Source organism: Carassius carassius, chromosome 3 (genome assembly GCF_963082965.1).
Source record: "Carassius carassius chromosome 3, fCarCar2.1, whole genome shotgun sequence".
Lineage (NCBI taxonomy): Eukaryota > Metazoa > Chordata > Actinopteri > Cypriniformes > Cyprinidae > Carassius > Carassius carassius.
Window position 1 is genome coordinate 8786101 of NC_081757.1, and position 14583 is coordinate 8800683.

General features: G+C 39.9%; 1 protein-coding gene across 2 annotated transcripts in view; it reads right to left on the minus strand.

Moving 5' to 3' along the window:
- The window catches only part of adamts17 (ADAM metallopeptidase with thrombospondin type 1 motif, 17), a 130192-nt gene that overhangs the window by 76623 nt on the left and 38986 nt on the right, over positions 1-14583 (minus strand). For both annotated transcript variants that reach the window (XM_059527471.1, XM_059527461.1), the window contains exon 7: positions 6722-6765. In XM_059527471.1, the coding sequence (XP_059383454.1) occupies positions 6722-6765 (44 nt within the window). The remainder of the gene's footprint in view (positions 1-6721; positions 6766-14583) is intronic.

Genomic DNA, 14583 nt, shown 5'->3' on the forward strand with positions numbered 1-14583 from the left:
CTCGCTCCCATGTCCCTCGGCCCCGCCCCACTCGTCACATACCCCCATCGCCCCTCGCAGGCCGGGGGGTACTCCCGAGACTGCGCTCTACTCCCCCCCCCCCTCCCTCCGGGGGGGGCCGCTCACGGGGACCTGCGGACAATCAAAAACATTTTAATAACAAAATAAACACAAAACAGCGCACCAGCCCCTCACGGACGACTGGCGCGCATAAAATAAAAACCAAAACACAACTAAAAGCCCAGGCCTGGTCCTCTCTCGTCCTTCACTGTCGTCGCTCCAGTTTTATATCCTTCCATCTCCTCCATGGGCCTCGAGACCGGTGGGACGAACAGGTGTAGTTCATCTCCAATCACTCCCCCGGCCTCGCTCCCATGTCCCTCGGCCCCGCCCCACTCGTCACACTGGGCATGGTGTGGGATTTGACCACGATGCAGGCATGTATGTCACCTGCTCGGATCGAGTCGGTCCTAACTGCAGTTACGAGAGTGAGAGAAGGCCGGTCACTCACTGTCAAGCAGTCACGGAGATTGCTGGGTCTGATGGCAGCTGCGTCCAACGTGAATACTATTGGCTGCTGTAAATGCTGTACCCCTACAGTGAGGGGAAACCCACTTCGCATGCTAAAGGTCACGCGGCGCTGCCTACATGCCTTGGATATGTGGAAGCCTTGGTTCTTGTCTCAGGGCCCAGTGCTGGGAGCTCCTTTTCACCGCTGGATGCTAGCAACAGACGCGTCCCTCACCGGCTGGGGTGCGGTCATGAGTGGCCACCCTGCCCGCGGTCTGTGGAGTGGTCGCCATCTGACATGGCACATCAACTGCCTGGGGATGCTGGCCGTGCTTCGTGCACTTTGTTATTTTCTCCCAGACCTAAGAGGTCGCCATGTGTTGGTGCGCACCGACAACACAGCGGTGGTCTCTTACATCAACCACCAAGGAGGTTTGCACTCACGCCGTTTATACAACTAGCGTACCAGATCCTTGTGTGGGCCCAGGACGAATTCCTCTCGCTCAGAGCAGTTCACATTCCTGGGCATCTTAATATGGGAGCAGACATCCGGTTGAGGCAGGGGCCAAGGCCCGGGGAATGGCGGCTTCACACCGAGGTGATGAAGCAGAGTTGGAGAGTTTGGCCAGACTCGGGTGGATCTATTTGCGACTCGAGAGACATCGCACTGTCCCCTCTGGCTTCCTCTGACTCATCCAGCTCCACTGGGGCTGGACGCCATGGTACAGACGTGGCCGAGGCTTCATCTGTACATTTTTCCCCCTGATTGCTCTGCTCTCTGAAGTTCTGGAGAGAGTGCGGCAGGACGGAGTCCGGCTGCTGTTAGTAGCCCCGTTCTGGGAATGGTTCCTGGGCCTGATTTCTCTTTTTGACAGCACTCCATGGGAGGTTCCCGTCAGGAGAGATCTCCTCTCGCAGGCGGAGGGTGCGCCCCCGCATGGAGCTTAGAGGCTGTAGGTGTGGTCTCTGAGGAGGCACAACTCTTAGCTTCCCGTCTCTCAACCGATGTTGTAAGACCGTTCTCCAATCCAGAGCTCCCTCAATGAGGAAACTTTATGCCTTGAAGTGGAAGCTTTTCACTTCTTGGTGCGGAGACCGCCAGCTTGACCCAGTTAACTGCCCAGATGGTACAGTGCTGGAGTTCCTGCAGGCTCTCCACAGGGTTGACCCACTCCACCCTGAAGGTCTACGTGGCGGCCATGGTGGCCTACCGCACCCCTCTCGGTGGCCAGTCAGTGAGCAGAAACCCTCTGGTTATATGTTTCCTCCATGGAGCGCTGAGGCTGAGGCCTCCGGCAAGAAGAAGCTTATGCTAAGCGGTGATCAGGATGCTATCCTAAGCCTCGAGTCCTCTGATCTCCCCTCTCCTGGGGGTCAAGACTCACTCCTTCTGAAGTTTGGCCATTGGACGGGTTGTCCCCGATTTCTGTGAGGCTCCTTCTCCTTATCTTGCTTTAGCTGTGCTCTTCCACACTAGGCAGAGATTTGAAAGTCTGGCGGTGTGGGCATTCTCGTTCCCCAAACGTTCTCGACGCAGCTCGAGTTCCTGAAGAGGAACGTCTAAGGTTACGTATGTAACCCTGGTTCCTCGAAGGAACGAGACGCTGCGTTGCAGTGCCACACTTCCGGCATCTCTGGCTGGCGCTTGCTTCATCCTTTGAGGCTGATTACCGGCTTCGCCACTCATGCTTTTATGCTTCCTGGTCTCTGACGTCACCCGCCTATGACATCTCGCCCTTCTTTTGGACTGATTATACACATTATTCAGAGACGTCACGCTGGACGCGTTCCCCAAACGTTCTCGACGCAGCGTCTCGTTCCTTCGAGGAACCAGGGTTACATATGTAACCTTAGACGTTTCATCCAATGAAATATACGGTGGCCGAGAGAACTCAATGCGCTGCAATTTAAGAAAACACATGCAAATTGAAAAAACACCAACAAATAAAAAAAACATCATCTATTTGATGAAGTTATATGCATGTGTTGTGAGATTTTGCAGCGCATTTCGTTATATGCATGTGTTGTGATGATTTGCAGCGCGTTTCGTTATATGCATGTGTTGTGAGGATTTGCAGCGCATTTCGTTATATGCATGTGTTGTGAGGATTTGCAGCGCATTTCGTTATATGCATGTGTTGTGAGGATTTGCAGCGCATTTCGTTATATGCATGTGTTGTGAGGATTTGCAGCGCATTTCGTTATATGCATGTGTTGTGAGGATTTGCAGCGGATTTCGTTATATGCATGTGTTGTGAGGATTTGCAGCGCATTTCGTTATATGCATGTGTTGTGATGATTTGCAGCGCGTTTCGTTATATGCATGTGTTGTGAGGATTTGCAGCGCATTTCGTTATATGCATGCGTTGTGATGATTTGCAGCGCGTTTCGTTATATGCATGTGTTGTGAGGATTTGCAGCGCATTTCGTTATATGCATGTGTTGTGAGGATTTGCATGTGTTATGAGGATTTGCAGCGCATTTCGTTATATGCATGTGTTGTGAGGATTTGCAGCGCATTTCATTATATCCATGTGTTGTGAGGATTTGCAGCGCATTTCGTTAAATGCATGTGTTGTGAGGATTTGCAGCGCATTTCGTTATATGCATGTGTTGTGAGGATTTGCAGCGCATTTCGTTATATGCATGTGTTGTGATGATTTGCAACACTTGTGTTGTCAAACTAATGAAGATGTTTTCTTCATTTGCTGGTGTTTTTTCAGTTTGCATGTGTTTTCTTAAGTTTCAGCATGTTGAGCTCTCTCAGCCACCGTAGAAATAACATTAATTAGCATTTTCGGGAAAAAGAAAATCCTCTCGGTCAAAATGACCGGAACAAAACATAATGGTTAAAGCAATATAAATTGTTTAGTTTTTTGAAAAGACATCTGCCTAGACTAAGTTAATTTGTGCTTTTTTATTCTTGATGATTGAACAAAAACTTTAACTTAAAGGATGATATGGTTGAAAAGTCTGCAAAAAGCTCAGGGTTAAAAGTTTAATGTTGTTAAAGTTAATTGCGGCTCTTGTTCTAAACCGTTTTAAATGCAAATGTGAGACATTGCGATATTGTAAACATAGCTTTAAACATATTTCCTGTGTTCCTCCTGCGAGTGGGGCAAGTTGATATCAGTGAGGTCATTGCTTTCATCACTGGCGCCATTATCCCAAACACTCTCATTTGACGGACATTCACCAGATTCTACTTGGTTACTAGAACCCTACTACCAATCTACTCAAGACCATATACAGTCAAATAACTATAGAATTGCATCATGCAAGCGTTAAATCCGAAACAAAGATGTGGAACAGAAATAAAAAGTCTGCTTATCTTACATGTCTTGACATGGAGGCCTTCGCTTGGCTGCCTCCACAGACTGCAGGTTTTTCACGGTTGATGTAAATGTTCCCCTGAAGGAACTGGGCCACCCAAACAGACAGACGTCCGCTCAAACTCATCATTCTAGGGATGCCATTCCCAGTTGCTGCATAATAGCAGCACTGTGACCAAATGATTTCCATCATGCCGTAACAATTACAGCCCACTCTGATTGTCTAGAACTGAACAAACTGTCCTGAGGTGGCTTCTGCGCTTGCAATCCTTTCCGGATGCGATGGCGGACTAGACGCTAAAGAAAAGCATGACCCTGCTGAGGGTGTTTGGAAACTCTGGAATGGAGGAATTTTCACCTTTACGTGTTTAACAAAACCTTAGACTCAACAGCATGGAGTGTCAAAACTTTGAGATATGTCATGTGACTTTCACTCCAAGGCTCTGTTCCAAAACCTAGTGCGTTGTCTTCATACTCTTCAGTGGACTCCCAATGCAACTGCTGTTGTATAAAGCATGATTACAATGGTGTCTAATTTATCATCTTTTTGGGCCAAATTCAGGCAGTATTGCAGGCATTCTTCACAGAGAACACATCTCATAATGCAAGCTCTCTGAAGAAATGCAATATTTACAATTTAGAGTTTCTTGCAAAAAATATTTTAATTTAGTTAGAATTTTATATTGCTACTGTAGAATGTTAAAAGTTAACACATGCAATAAATTAAATAGGTTTAACACTAAATTCTTTTAATTCTTAATTTAGTGATTTTGTCTATGAAATTCACAATTTTTGTGTTTTAACACAGCTTGACAAATAGAGAATAAAATATAACAATGTGAGTAAATAAAAGTGTAATCAGAAAATGACTACTTCTAATGCTGCGAAATTGAATTCTGACAAAATTAGACTTAAATGTAAAAGTACTTATAATTTAATGTAAAAAAAAATTTCTAATCTTCTAAATAATTTTTATAATAATAATCAATTTTATTATAATTTAATTATCTATTAGAAAACTTTCTCTCTATTTATTTATTTATCCCAAATCACTTATGTATACTATCGCTCAAAAGTCTGGGGTCAGAAAGAGTTTTTTTTTTTTTCTTCTTGAAATGAAATTAATACTTTTATTCAGCAAGGATGCAATGAATTGATTGAAAGTGAAATTGAAGACATTTACAATGATTCAAACTATTTCTATTTCAAAAAATGTGGTTCTTTTGAACTTTCTGTTCATCAAAGAATCCTGAAAAATTAAATGTATCACAGTTTCCACAAAAAATATGAAGCAGCAACTGTTTTTTTAAACATTGATAATAGGCAGAAATGTTTATTGAACAGCAAATAAACATATTAGAATGATTTCTGAAGGATCTATACTAACCACAAACTTTTGAACAGTAGTGAATGAGGTTTCATTTCTAATAGGTTGCTGCCTTATTAGATTGCTGCCTCTCTAGAGAGCAGAAAAACAAAGCTGACTAGTTTTTGGAACACAGCTCAAGAGCAGGTCACAGTTCAGTGTTTATTCCCCGAGGTCTGCTGGGATACGAGTGAATATGAGTCACCTGGCTCCGCTCTTGAATGGCAGGAATCCAGGGGGTCAGGAGAGGGGAAGTGACAGGCCTATTTTCAAATGCCCCACACAGAGAAATGTACAAGCGGCAGGTGGCCAGGACTCACGGATAGCCAGAGGATCTGAGATCTGTTGTAAGTTTGGAAGAAATCGAGGTTTCGATGACGAACGCTCTGGATTAAAAAGATCATGGACTGACGTTCTCAAGACCCAAAGGCATGTTTATATTATTCAGCAAACATTCATCTCTTGTTTCGTGTTTCTCCATCATTGACTGAATACTGATGGGATAATGTCAGAATACTTAATGGTCCATATCAAAAATTCAACAGATTTATGAAAAAGAAACTGGCTGCATAAAGATGACCTGAAGAGCTTGAATTTTTTTACATTTACATTACATTTTTATATGAATACATTATATGATACATTTTCATGAAGATATTTTGTAAATTTCTTACCGTAAATATATCAAAACTCAATTTTGGATTAGTAATATGCATTGCTAAGAACTTCATTTGGACAACTTTAAAAGTGATTTTCTCAGTATTTAGATCACCAAAAAAACTGCAAAAAAATTCAGTTTATGTTTGAGGTATATGCCTGGGTCATATTTCATTTAATAAATCAAAAGAAATTGTGAATAAAAATAGGTTTTAAAAACGTTAAAATAAATAAATAAATGAATGAACAAAAACTTCACCCACAAAATAAAAATAAAAAATTGCATTAGGAAAGTACTAGAACCTAAATATATGCTCCTAAAATATATATATAATACTACTTTTAAACTTAAGGTATAAATACTAAAGTACTTTTTTTTCAGATTGCTAGATCTTTTCCAGGTATGTGTTTTATGTCAGGGTTTTATTTCACCTGGAAAATGTAAATAAATTTTGCATAAAAAAAAACTAAAAATGTAAAATAAAAAAAATAAAAAAAAACTTAAATAAATATTGCATTAATAAAGTATTTTTAGAACCTAAAATTATGTTCCTAAAAATAATACCCATAGAACAGACTGGTTATTTTAATATGTATAAGTATTACTTAAGCTTGTTGGCATTATGGTAGCACATTCTGGGTGGTTATTAGGGTGATGCTATGCTGTGCTAAAATCATGATAACAGATGTTCTCTTGTGGCTTAACAAGACTTACATATTTCAAGGATTTATCATACAATTTTGTGGGTTTTTACAGACTGCAAGAGATATTCCATTTTATTTTTGAGGTATTTGTGTGTGGTTATAAATTCCCATGAAGTAACTATGAGAAGAATTTACCAAAAAAAAGACTCACCAACTGTGTCACAAGGCTCATCTTTATGGACACAAAAATCTGTTCTGGAGAGCGAAAACAGACAAGAGAGAAACAGAAACAAATGTTAGATAACAAAAGTGTATCAAATGAGATTTATATTGTTTCTCCAACACAGAAAAGAGATTAAAAAGAGAGCAGGAGACTCATTTGTTTTATTTTTCTCCTGTTAAACTTTCATCTAAGTGATTTAGAGACCTCAAAAATGTCTCAAACAATGTTTAGACACCAAATTTTGCAGTCACATGTCAGAGACCCTACTATTAACAAACATTTCTCATAATTTCTCTTCCATGAATAAATTAATCTATGCTTTTTACATTCACTTTATAACTATAGACTTTCTGCAAGTTGATTAATGACCCATTTGTGTCTTTTATTTCTACTAAGGCACTTGATCTCAAGGTTGGCAGATCATTTTTGGGACTAGAGACAAGGTTGGCAGATGAATGAAACATAACTGAGACGTTCATTAAATATTCATTCACTTGTGTATTATTTATTTATCAGAGAAATAAACTAACCAGATTCAAGACAACAAAAGCAAACATTAAAGGCAAAAAAGCAAATAATCTTTAGTAAACAAGGAATGAAAAGCTGATATATAATATCTTGGGAAGCTTCAATATATCTGTGAAACAAAGGGGTCCTTCTGAAAATGTTTTTGTTTGTTTGGATGCCTGTTGACTAAACCTGACCTCTGATGGTTAAATAGTGCATTGTGGGAAAACCACATCATGACAGTTGTGGCTTTTTAAAAATGTCAAGAAAATAGCATTTTACTTTTGAGACTATATATATAGAATATTTATATACACACACTGACTTTTCTATGACAAATTACCTCTCAGTATTTTACAAATATATATACATATATATACACCAATTCACTATCTCAACAAATTAGAATACTTCATAAGACCAATAAAAAAAACATTTTAGTGAATTGTTGGCCTTCTGGAAAGTTTGTTCACTGTACATGTACTCAATACTTGGTAGAGGCTCCTTTTGCTTTAATTACTGCCTCAGTTTCGCATGGCATGGAGGTGATCAGTTTGTGGCACTGCTGAGATGGTATGGAAGCCCAGGTTTCTTTGACAGTGGCCTTCAGCTCATCTGCATTTTTTGGTCTCTTGTTTCTCATTTTCCTCTTGACAATACCCCATAGATTCTCTCTGGGGTTCAGGTCTGGTGAGTTCGCTGGCCAGATCAAGCACACCAACACCATGGTCATTTAACCATTTTGGTGCTTTTGGCAGTGTGGCCAGGTGCCAAATCCTGCTGGAAAATGAAATCAGCATCTTCAAAAAGCTGGTCAGCAGAAGGAAGCATGAAGTGTTCCAAAATTTATTGGTAAACGGGTGCAGTGACTTTGGTTTTCAAAAAACACAATGGACCAACACCAGCAGATGACATTGTTACCCAAATCGTCACAGACTGTGGAAACTTAACACTGGACTTCAAGCAACTTGGGCTATGAGCTTCTCCACCCTTCCTCCAGACTCTAGGACCTTGGTTTTCAAATGAAATACAAATCTTGCTCTCATCTGAAGAGAGGACTTTGGACCACTGGGCAACAGTCCAGTTCTTCTCCTTAGCCCAGGTAAGACGCCTCTGACGTTGTCTGTGGTTCAGCAAAATCTTTGACACGTCTGTGTGTGGTGGCTCTTGATGCCAGCCTCGGTCCATTCCTCGTGAAGTTCACTCAAATTCTTGAATCGATTTTGCTTAACAATCCTAATAAGGCTGCGGGTCTCTCTGTTTGTTGTGCATCTTTTTCCTTCCACTCAACTTTCTGTTAACATGCTTGGATAAAGCACTCTGTGAACAGTCAGCTTCTTTGGCAATGAATGTTTGTGGCTTACACTTCTTGTGAAGGGTGTCAATGAATGTCTTCTGGACAACTGTCAGATCAGCAGTCTTTCCCATGATTGTGTAGACAAGTGAACCAATTTTGAAGGCTCAGGAAACCTTTGCAGGTGTTTTGAGATGATTAGTTGATTAGCTGATTGGCATGTCACCATATTCTAATTTGTTGAGATCTTGAATTGGTGGGTTTTTGTTAAATGTGAGCCAAAATCATCACAATAAAAAAAACAAAGGATTTAAACTACTTCAGTCTGTGTGCACTGAATTTATTTAATACACTAGTTTCACAATTTGAGTTGAATTACTGAAATAAATGAACTTTTCCACGACATTCTAATGTATTGAGATGCACCTGTACTGTATATATCTCTTCAAAAATCCCTCCTGGAATTTGTTAGGCAGGTCAGTGCTGATAGAGTTTGGCCACAACAGCAAGGTTAACATGAGCGTGCTAAGAATTATGTCAGAGCCCTATGGAACAAACAGGGAATGTCTAAAGGCCTGAGCTGGGTGTGAAATGGCAAACAGATGCTTCAGAAGAGGACATTTTCCCACGCACCCATCTGACGACTGAGCAAGGTGCTGACAGCTTCACGTCAGCATCTAGGAACGAATCAATGTGAAGTTATACGACACATATATCAGGGTTCAGGGTGTCTGCAGAGAAGTGCAGACAGACAGAAGAGACTATGAGAAACAGAAAGAGACTAATGCAAATACCAAACAACACTTGATGTCTGGATATTGTCCAGACTCGCTTGCATTCACATGCACCCCCCCCCCCCACCCCAACTTCCCGAATGGCCTGAATTCAAACAGATTCTTCCCCACATTACAAGTAGAAAGCACATCTCCTCCCCACCACCAAAGGAAACCCATCTGACATCCAAGAAGATCTAAGAGACTTTGTATTTTAAATCTCTCAGCACAATAAGAATTGCAACAAATTCTAACAAGCAAACTAGGCAAGTAGTTCCATAAAACACAATTAAACAACCCGTCACACAGGGTCAACGTCAGATCATGCTGAAGGCACCTCTGAATCCCTCAATTAGCAGTCGACATTGCAGACTGAAAAGCATTCCTGAGTTTAAAGCAACCACGTCCAATGCCTTAAAATCTGCTAACAAAGAGTTAAAGATGTCTGCTGTGCTTCCTCTTGTAATTGTCTTTGGCAGGGCTGAACTCTGGGGAGGTAGTGGCCGCAGCCTCAGAGCCTGTAATTTGACTTTACCAAAACCATTTTTTAGCTTAAATAATGACTAACTAACAGGTGAGGAGGAGAGCCAGAATACCAGATACTTCTGCTATGCTTTTAAACACCAAATTGTTAACAAATAACAAGCAGGGATTGTGGTACTACGTGTTGGGGAGTAATTCAGTAAAAGCAGCGACATCACTGACTTTACTGCATTACTCAACTCTTGCTGAAAAGTATTAAAACTTCTCATTTACTACATTTACATTTATTCATTTTGCAAATGCATTTATCCAAAGTGACTTGCAATTCATTAAAAAAACTACATATACACATATATAGATAGATAGATAGATAGATAGATAGATAGATAGATAGATAGATAGATAGATAGATAGATAGATAGATAGATAGATAGATAGATAGATAGATAGAGATATATAGATATATAGACACACACACACACTGCTCCGGGTGTGTGTTCACGGTGTGTGTGTGTGTGTGTGTGTGTGTGTGTGTTATTAATAAGACACTAATAATAATAATAATAAGACAATACGTGTTTAAAATTGATTCTGCTGGTATAAGGAAACTGAAGTGATCGCGCTGACACACACACACACACACACACACAAAACATCAGTTACAGCATTTCTAACTTGAAAGCGCAGGTGGTAGTTTATAAAAATGAAATACACTAAACAAAACATCAGTGTACCTGCCTCTGTGTCATAGTTGAAACTGAAGTACACAGCTCATAACTTATAATATAAGTATAATATAATAATACTGTAGTTTAGCATTCCATTGCTGCGGAAACCACCTTCCAGATTGGGGGTGAACTGCCTGTATTCATTGTAAGGCCTCATGCGCTGAACGGAGATGTCCGTGCTGACACGGTTCTGTACGAATACATGTATCGTTCCACCCCTAATATATATATATAAATATATAAATAAATATATATATATATATATATATATATATATATATATATATATATATATATATATATACAGTACAGACCAAAAGTTTGGACACACCTTCTCATTCAAAGAGTTTTCTTTATTTTCATGACTATGAAAATTGTAGAGTCACACTGAAGGCATCAAGGGCTAAAGAAAGCTGAGTGATGGGGTGTTGCACCAGATGACCTGGCCTCCACAGTCACCGGACCTGAACCCAATCGATATGGTTTAGGGGTGAGCTGGACCGCATCTCTCGGGGAACTCGAAGCTCATCAAGAGAATGCCAAGAGTGTGCAAAGCAGTAATCAAAGCAAAGGGTGGCTACTTTGAAGAACCAAGAATATGACATATTTTCAGTTGTTTCACACTTTTTTGTTATGTATATAATTCCATATATAATTCCACATGTGTTAATTCATAGTTTTGATGCCTTCAGTAAGAATCCACAATTTTCATAGTCATGGAAATAAAGAAAACTCTTTGAATGAGAAGGTGTGTCCAAACTATTGGTCTGTACTATATAATATAATATAATATAATATAATATAATATAATATAATATAATATAATATAATATAATATAATATATATATATATATATATATATATATATATATATATATATATATATATATATATATATATACACACACACACTCACTCACTCACTCACCCACTGGCCACTTTATTGGGTACACCTTGCTAGTACTGGGTTGGACCCCCTTTTGCCTTCAGAACTGCCTTAATTCTTCGTGACATAGATTCAACAAGGTGTTGGAGAAATTCCTCAGAGAATTTGGTCCATATTGACATGATAGCACCACACAGTTGCTGCAGATTTGTCTGCTGCACATCCATGATGCAAATCTCTCGTTCCACCACATCCCAAAGCTGCTCTACTGGATCGAGATCTGATGACTGTGGAGGCCATCTGAGTAAAGTGAACTCACTGTCATGTTCAAGAATCCTGTCTGAGATGATGTGAGCTTTGTGACATGTTGCATTATCCTGCTGGAAGTAGCCATCAGAAGATGGGTACACTGTAGTCATAAAGGGATGGTCATTGTCAAGAACAATACTCAGGTAGGCTGTGGTGTTTAAACAATGCTCAGTTGGTACTAAGGGGCCCAAAATGTGAAAATATCCCCTACACCATTACACCACCACCAGCAGCCTGAACCATTGAGACAAGACAGGATAGATCCATGCTTTTATGTTCTTTACACCAAATTCTGACCCTATCATCTGAATATCGCAGCAGAAATCGAGACTAATCAGACCAGGCAATGTTTTTCCAATCTTTTATTGTCCAATTTTGGTGAGCCTGTGTGAACTGTAGCCTCAGTTTCCTGTTCTTAGCTGACAGGAGCAGCACCCGGTGTGGTCTTCTGCTGCTGTAGCCCATCTGCTTCAGGGTTCAACGTGTTGTGTGCTCAGAGATGGTATTCTGTATACCTTGGTTGTAACGAGTGGTTATTTGAGTAACTGTTGCCTTTCTATCATCTTTAACCAGTCTGCCCATTCTCCTCTGACCTCTGACATCAACAAGGCATTTTCATCCACACAACTGCCGCTCACTGTATATTTTCTCTTTTTCAGACCAACACACTCTAAACCCTAGAGATGGTTGCGTGTGAAAACCCCAGTAGATCAGCAGTTTCTGAAATACTCAGACCAGACCAGGACCTGTCTGGCACCAACAACCATTCCACGTTCAAAGTCACTTAAATCCCCTTTCTTCCCCATTCTGATGCTCGGTTTGAACTTCAGCAAGTTGTCTTCAACGCATCTAGATGCCTAAATGCATTGAGTTGCTGCCATGTGATTGGCTGATTATCAATTTATGTTACCAAGCAACTGAACAGGTGTACCTAATAAAGTGGCAGGTGAGTGTACTGTATACAGTATATATACATATTAGGGATGGGACAGTTTGGTGAAAAAAATGTAACCGTTTTGTTCACCACACACAGTTCGGCACACGCTGGGACCGCGGTTCAACTTAAATCTGACAAAGCATCTGTAATATGGTTTGCTATAAATAACATGTAAAACAAACAGGTTTCAGCTAATATATTTTTGTTTATGCATGCACATTCTGGCTTCCCATAAATTACAATAACAGCAATGAAAAAAAAAAATACTTGGACAAACCATTTTGTTCAATGAGAATGTCGTATTGCCGGAATATGAGCACATTCATTTATTCCGTCATCACCCAAGTGCTGATAGCACACGCACACAGGTTAGACCTAAACAGCACACATTGATATCTGTGTTTAAACTAAACTCATTTAAGCTTTGTCAGTTTAAACATTTACAGTAAGTGCCAAAGGACGCAAGCTCGTGTGTGCAGTGAGAAGATTTGTACATGTGCACATCCGAAGCACAAACCCGCGCTTCAGAACGCACGCAACTATTAAGCTCTCTCTGAAGTATCGTGTTTAAAAAAAAAAAAAAAATTATGCATTTAGCAGACGCTTACAGTGCATTCAGGCTATCAAATTTTACCTATCAAATATAAGATCTCTCTGAAGTATTGTGTTTAAATGGACAAATTCACACATAATTGTGTCAAAATGCCCGTCTTGGTAAGTATCCTACAGCGAACTAGCCAACTGAACGAATAAAGCTTTATAAATCACTCACTCAAAATAGCACATAGCAAAATTACTAACACTTAAAAAAGTATTCAAAAAACGGTAATTCTAAATATTAATAAATAAATACTATAATAATAATACTAAAATAACATCGTTAAACATCTGGAGAAAAGCTCTTTAGTTTCCGTATCTGTCCAGTTTGACAATATTTCCTTCTGCAATGTAAATAATTAAAATTTTAAAATCTGTTGTCACAGGATTAGACCTAAATGGAGTGGAGTGATTGCATCAACTCTGTCAGAACTTCATAAATGGCTCAAAAAACATTTTTAAAGCACCCTAATCTCAGATCTGTTAATCATACAGTACAGATTTGTTGTAAAGTACAGATTTGTTGCACAGTGCAGATTCTGTTCACACATGACCTCTGAATGAAATATGAAAAAAGTGAGCTGCCTAACATTATTATCTTTTGTTAGTAGTGAAGTTGACTATGTTTTGTAGTGTACTTAAATTATAAGCAGGCTGTAGATTGGAAAGCTACATTTTCAAAGTAGTTTCCCCAACATTGGTGGTAAACAAATGACAAACTAAAACATCATAGGACTTTTGAGGTGGTTCGACAGAAAAAGAAAAAAGGAATCATATAGTCTTTTCGAATGAACAAAGACGTTGCTGTTTACTAAATGTCAGACAGCTAAGATTAATGTCTCTTGTTGTGAATCTGCAGTCATCAAACATTTCACCATACGTGCTGTTTGACGTGTCATGTTGGCTGTCTGATGTCCCTCTATTCCAAAGGGTTTTTGATGTAAGCTTCTGGTTTTCCTTCTTGTTCTTTTACAGCTTAAGTGAATGTGACACACAGCTGGGTGCTGAATACAGATCCTGTTCAGCAACGAACGGCTGGGAAGGGATACAGTTAGGAGCGCTGATTTCCATTAGCACTGACGTGTGTGGAGGATATGACCGGCCACACTGTCCCAACTGTCGCAAAACCACCCAAATGAAAGCATTTCTGACATCATACTTCATAATAGGAGCTAATGCTGCGTTCCATTCGACTCGGAAAGTCAGAATTTCCAACTTCCTACTTGGAAAGGTGCAACAGAAAGTCAGACTTCCAATTTGGAAACTCGTGCGGAAATCTAGAGGTGCCAACATTACATAATAATCAGACCTGTTTAGTAAACGCTTACAGAGACT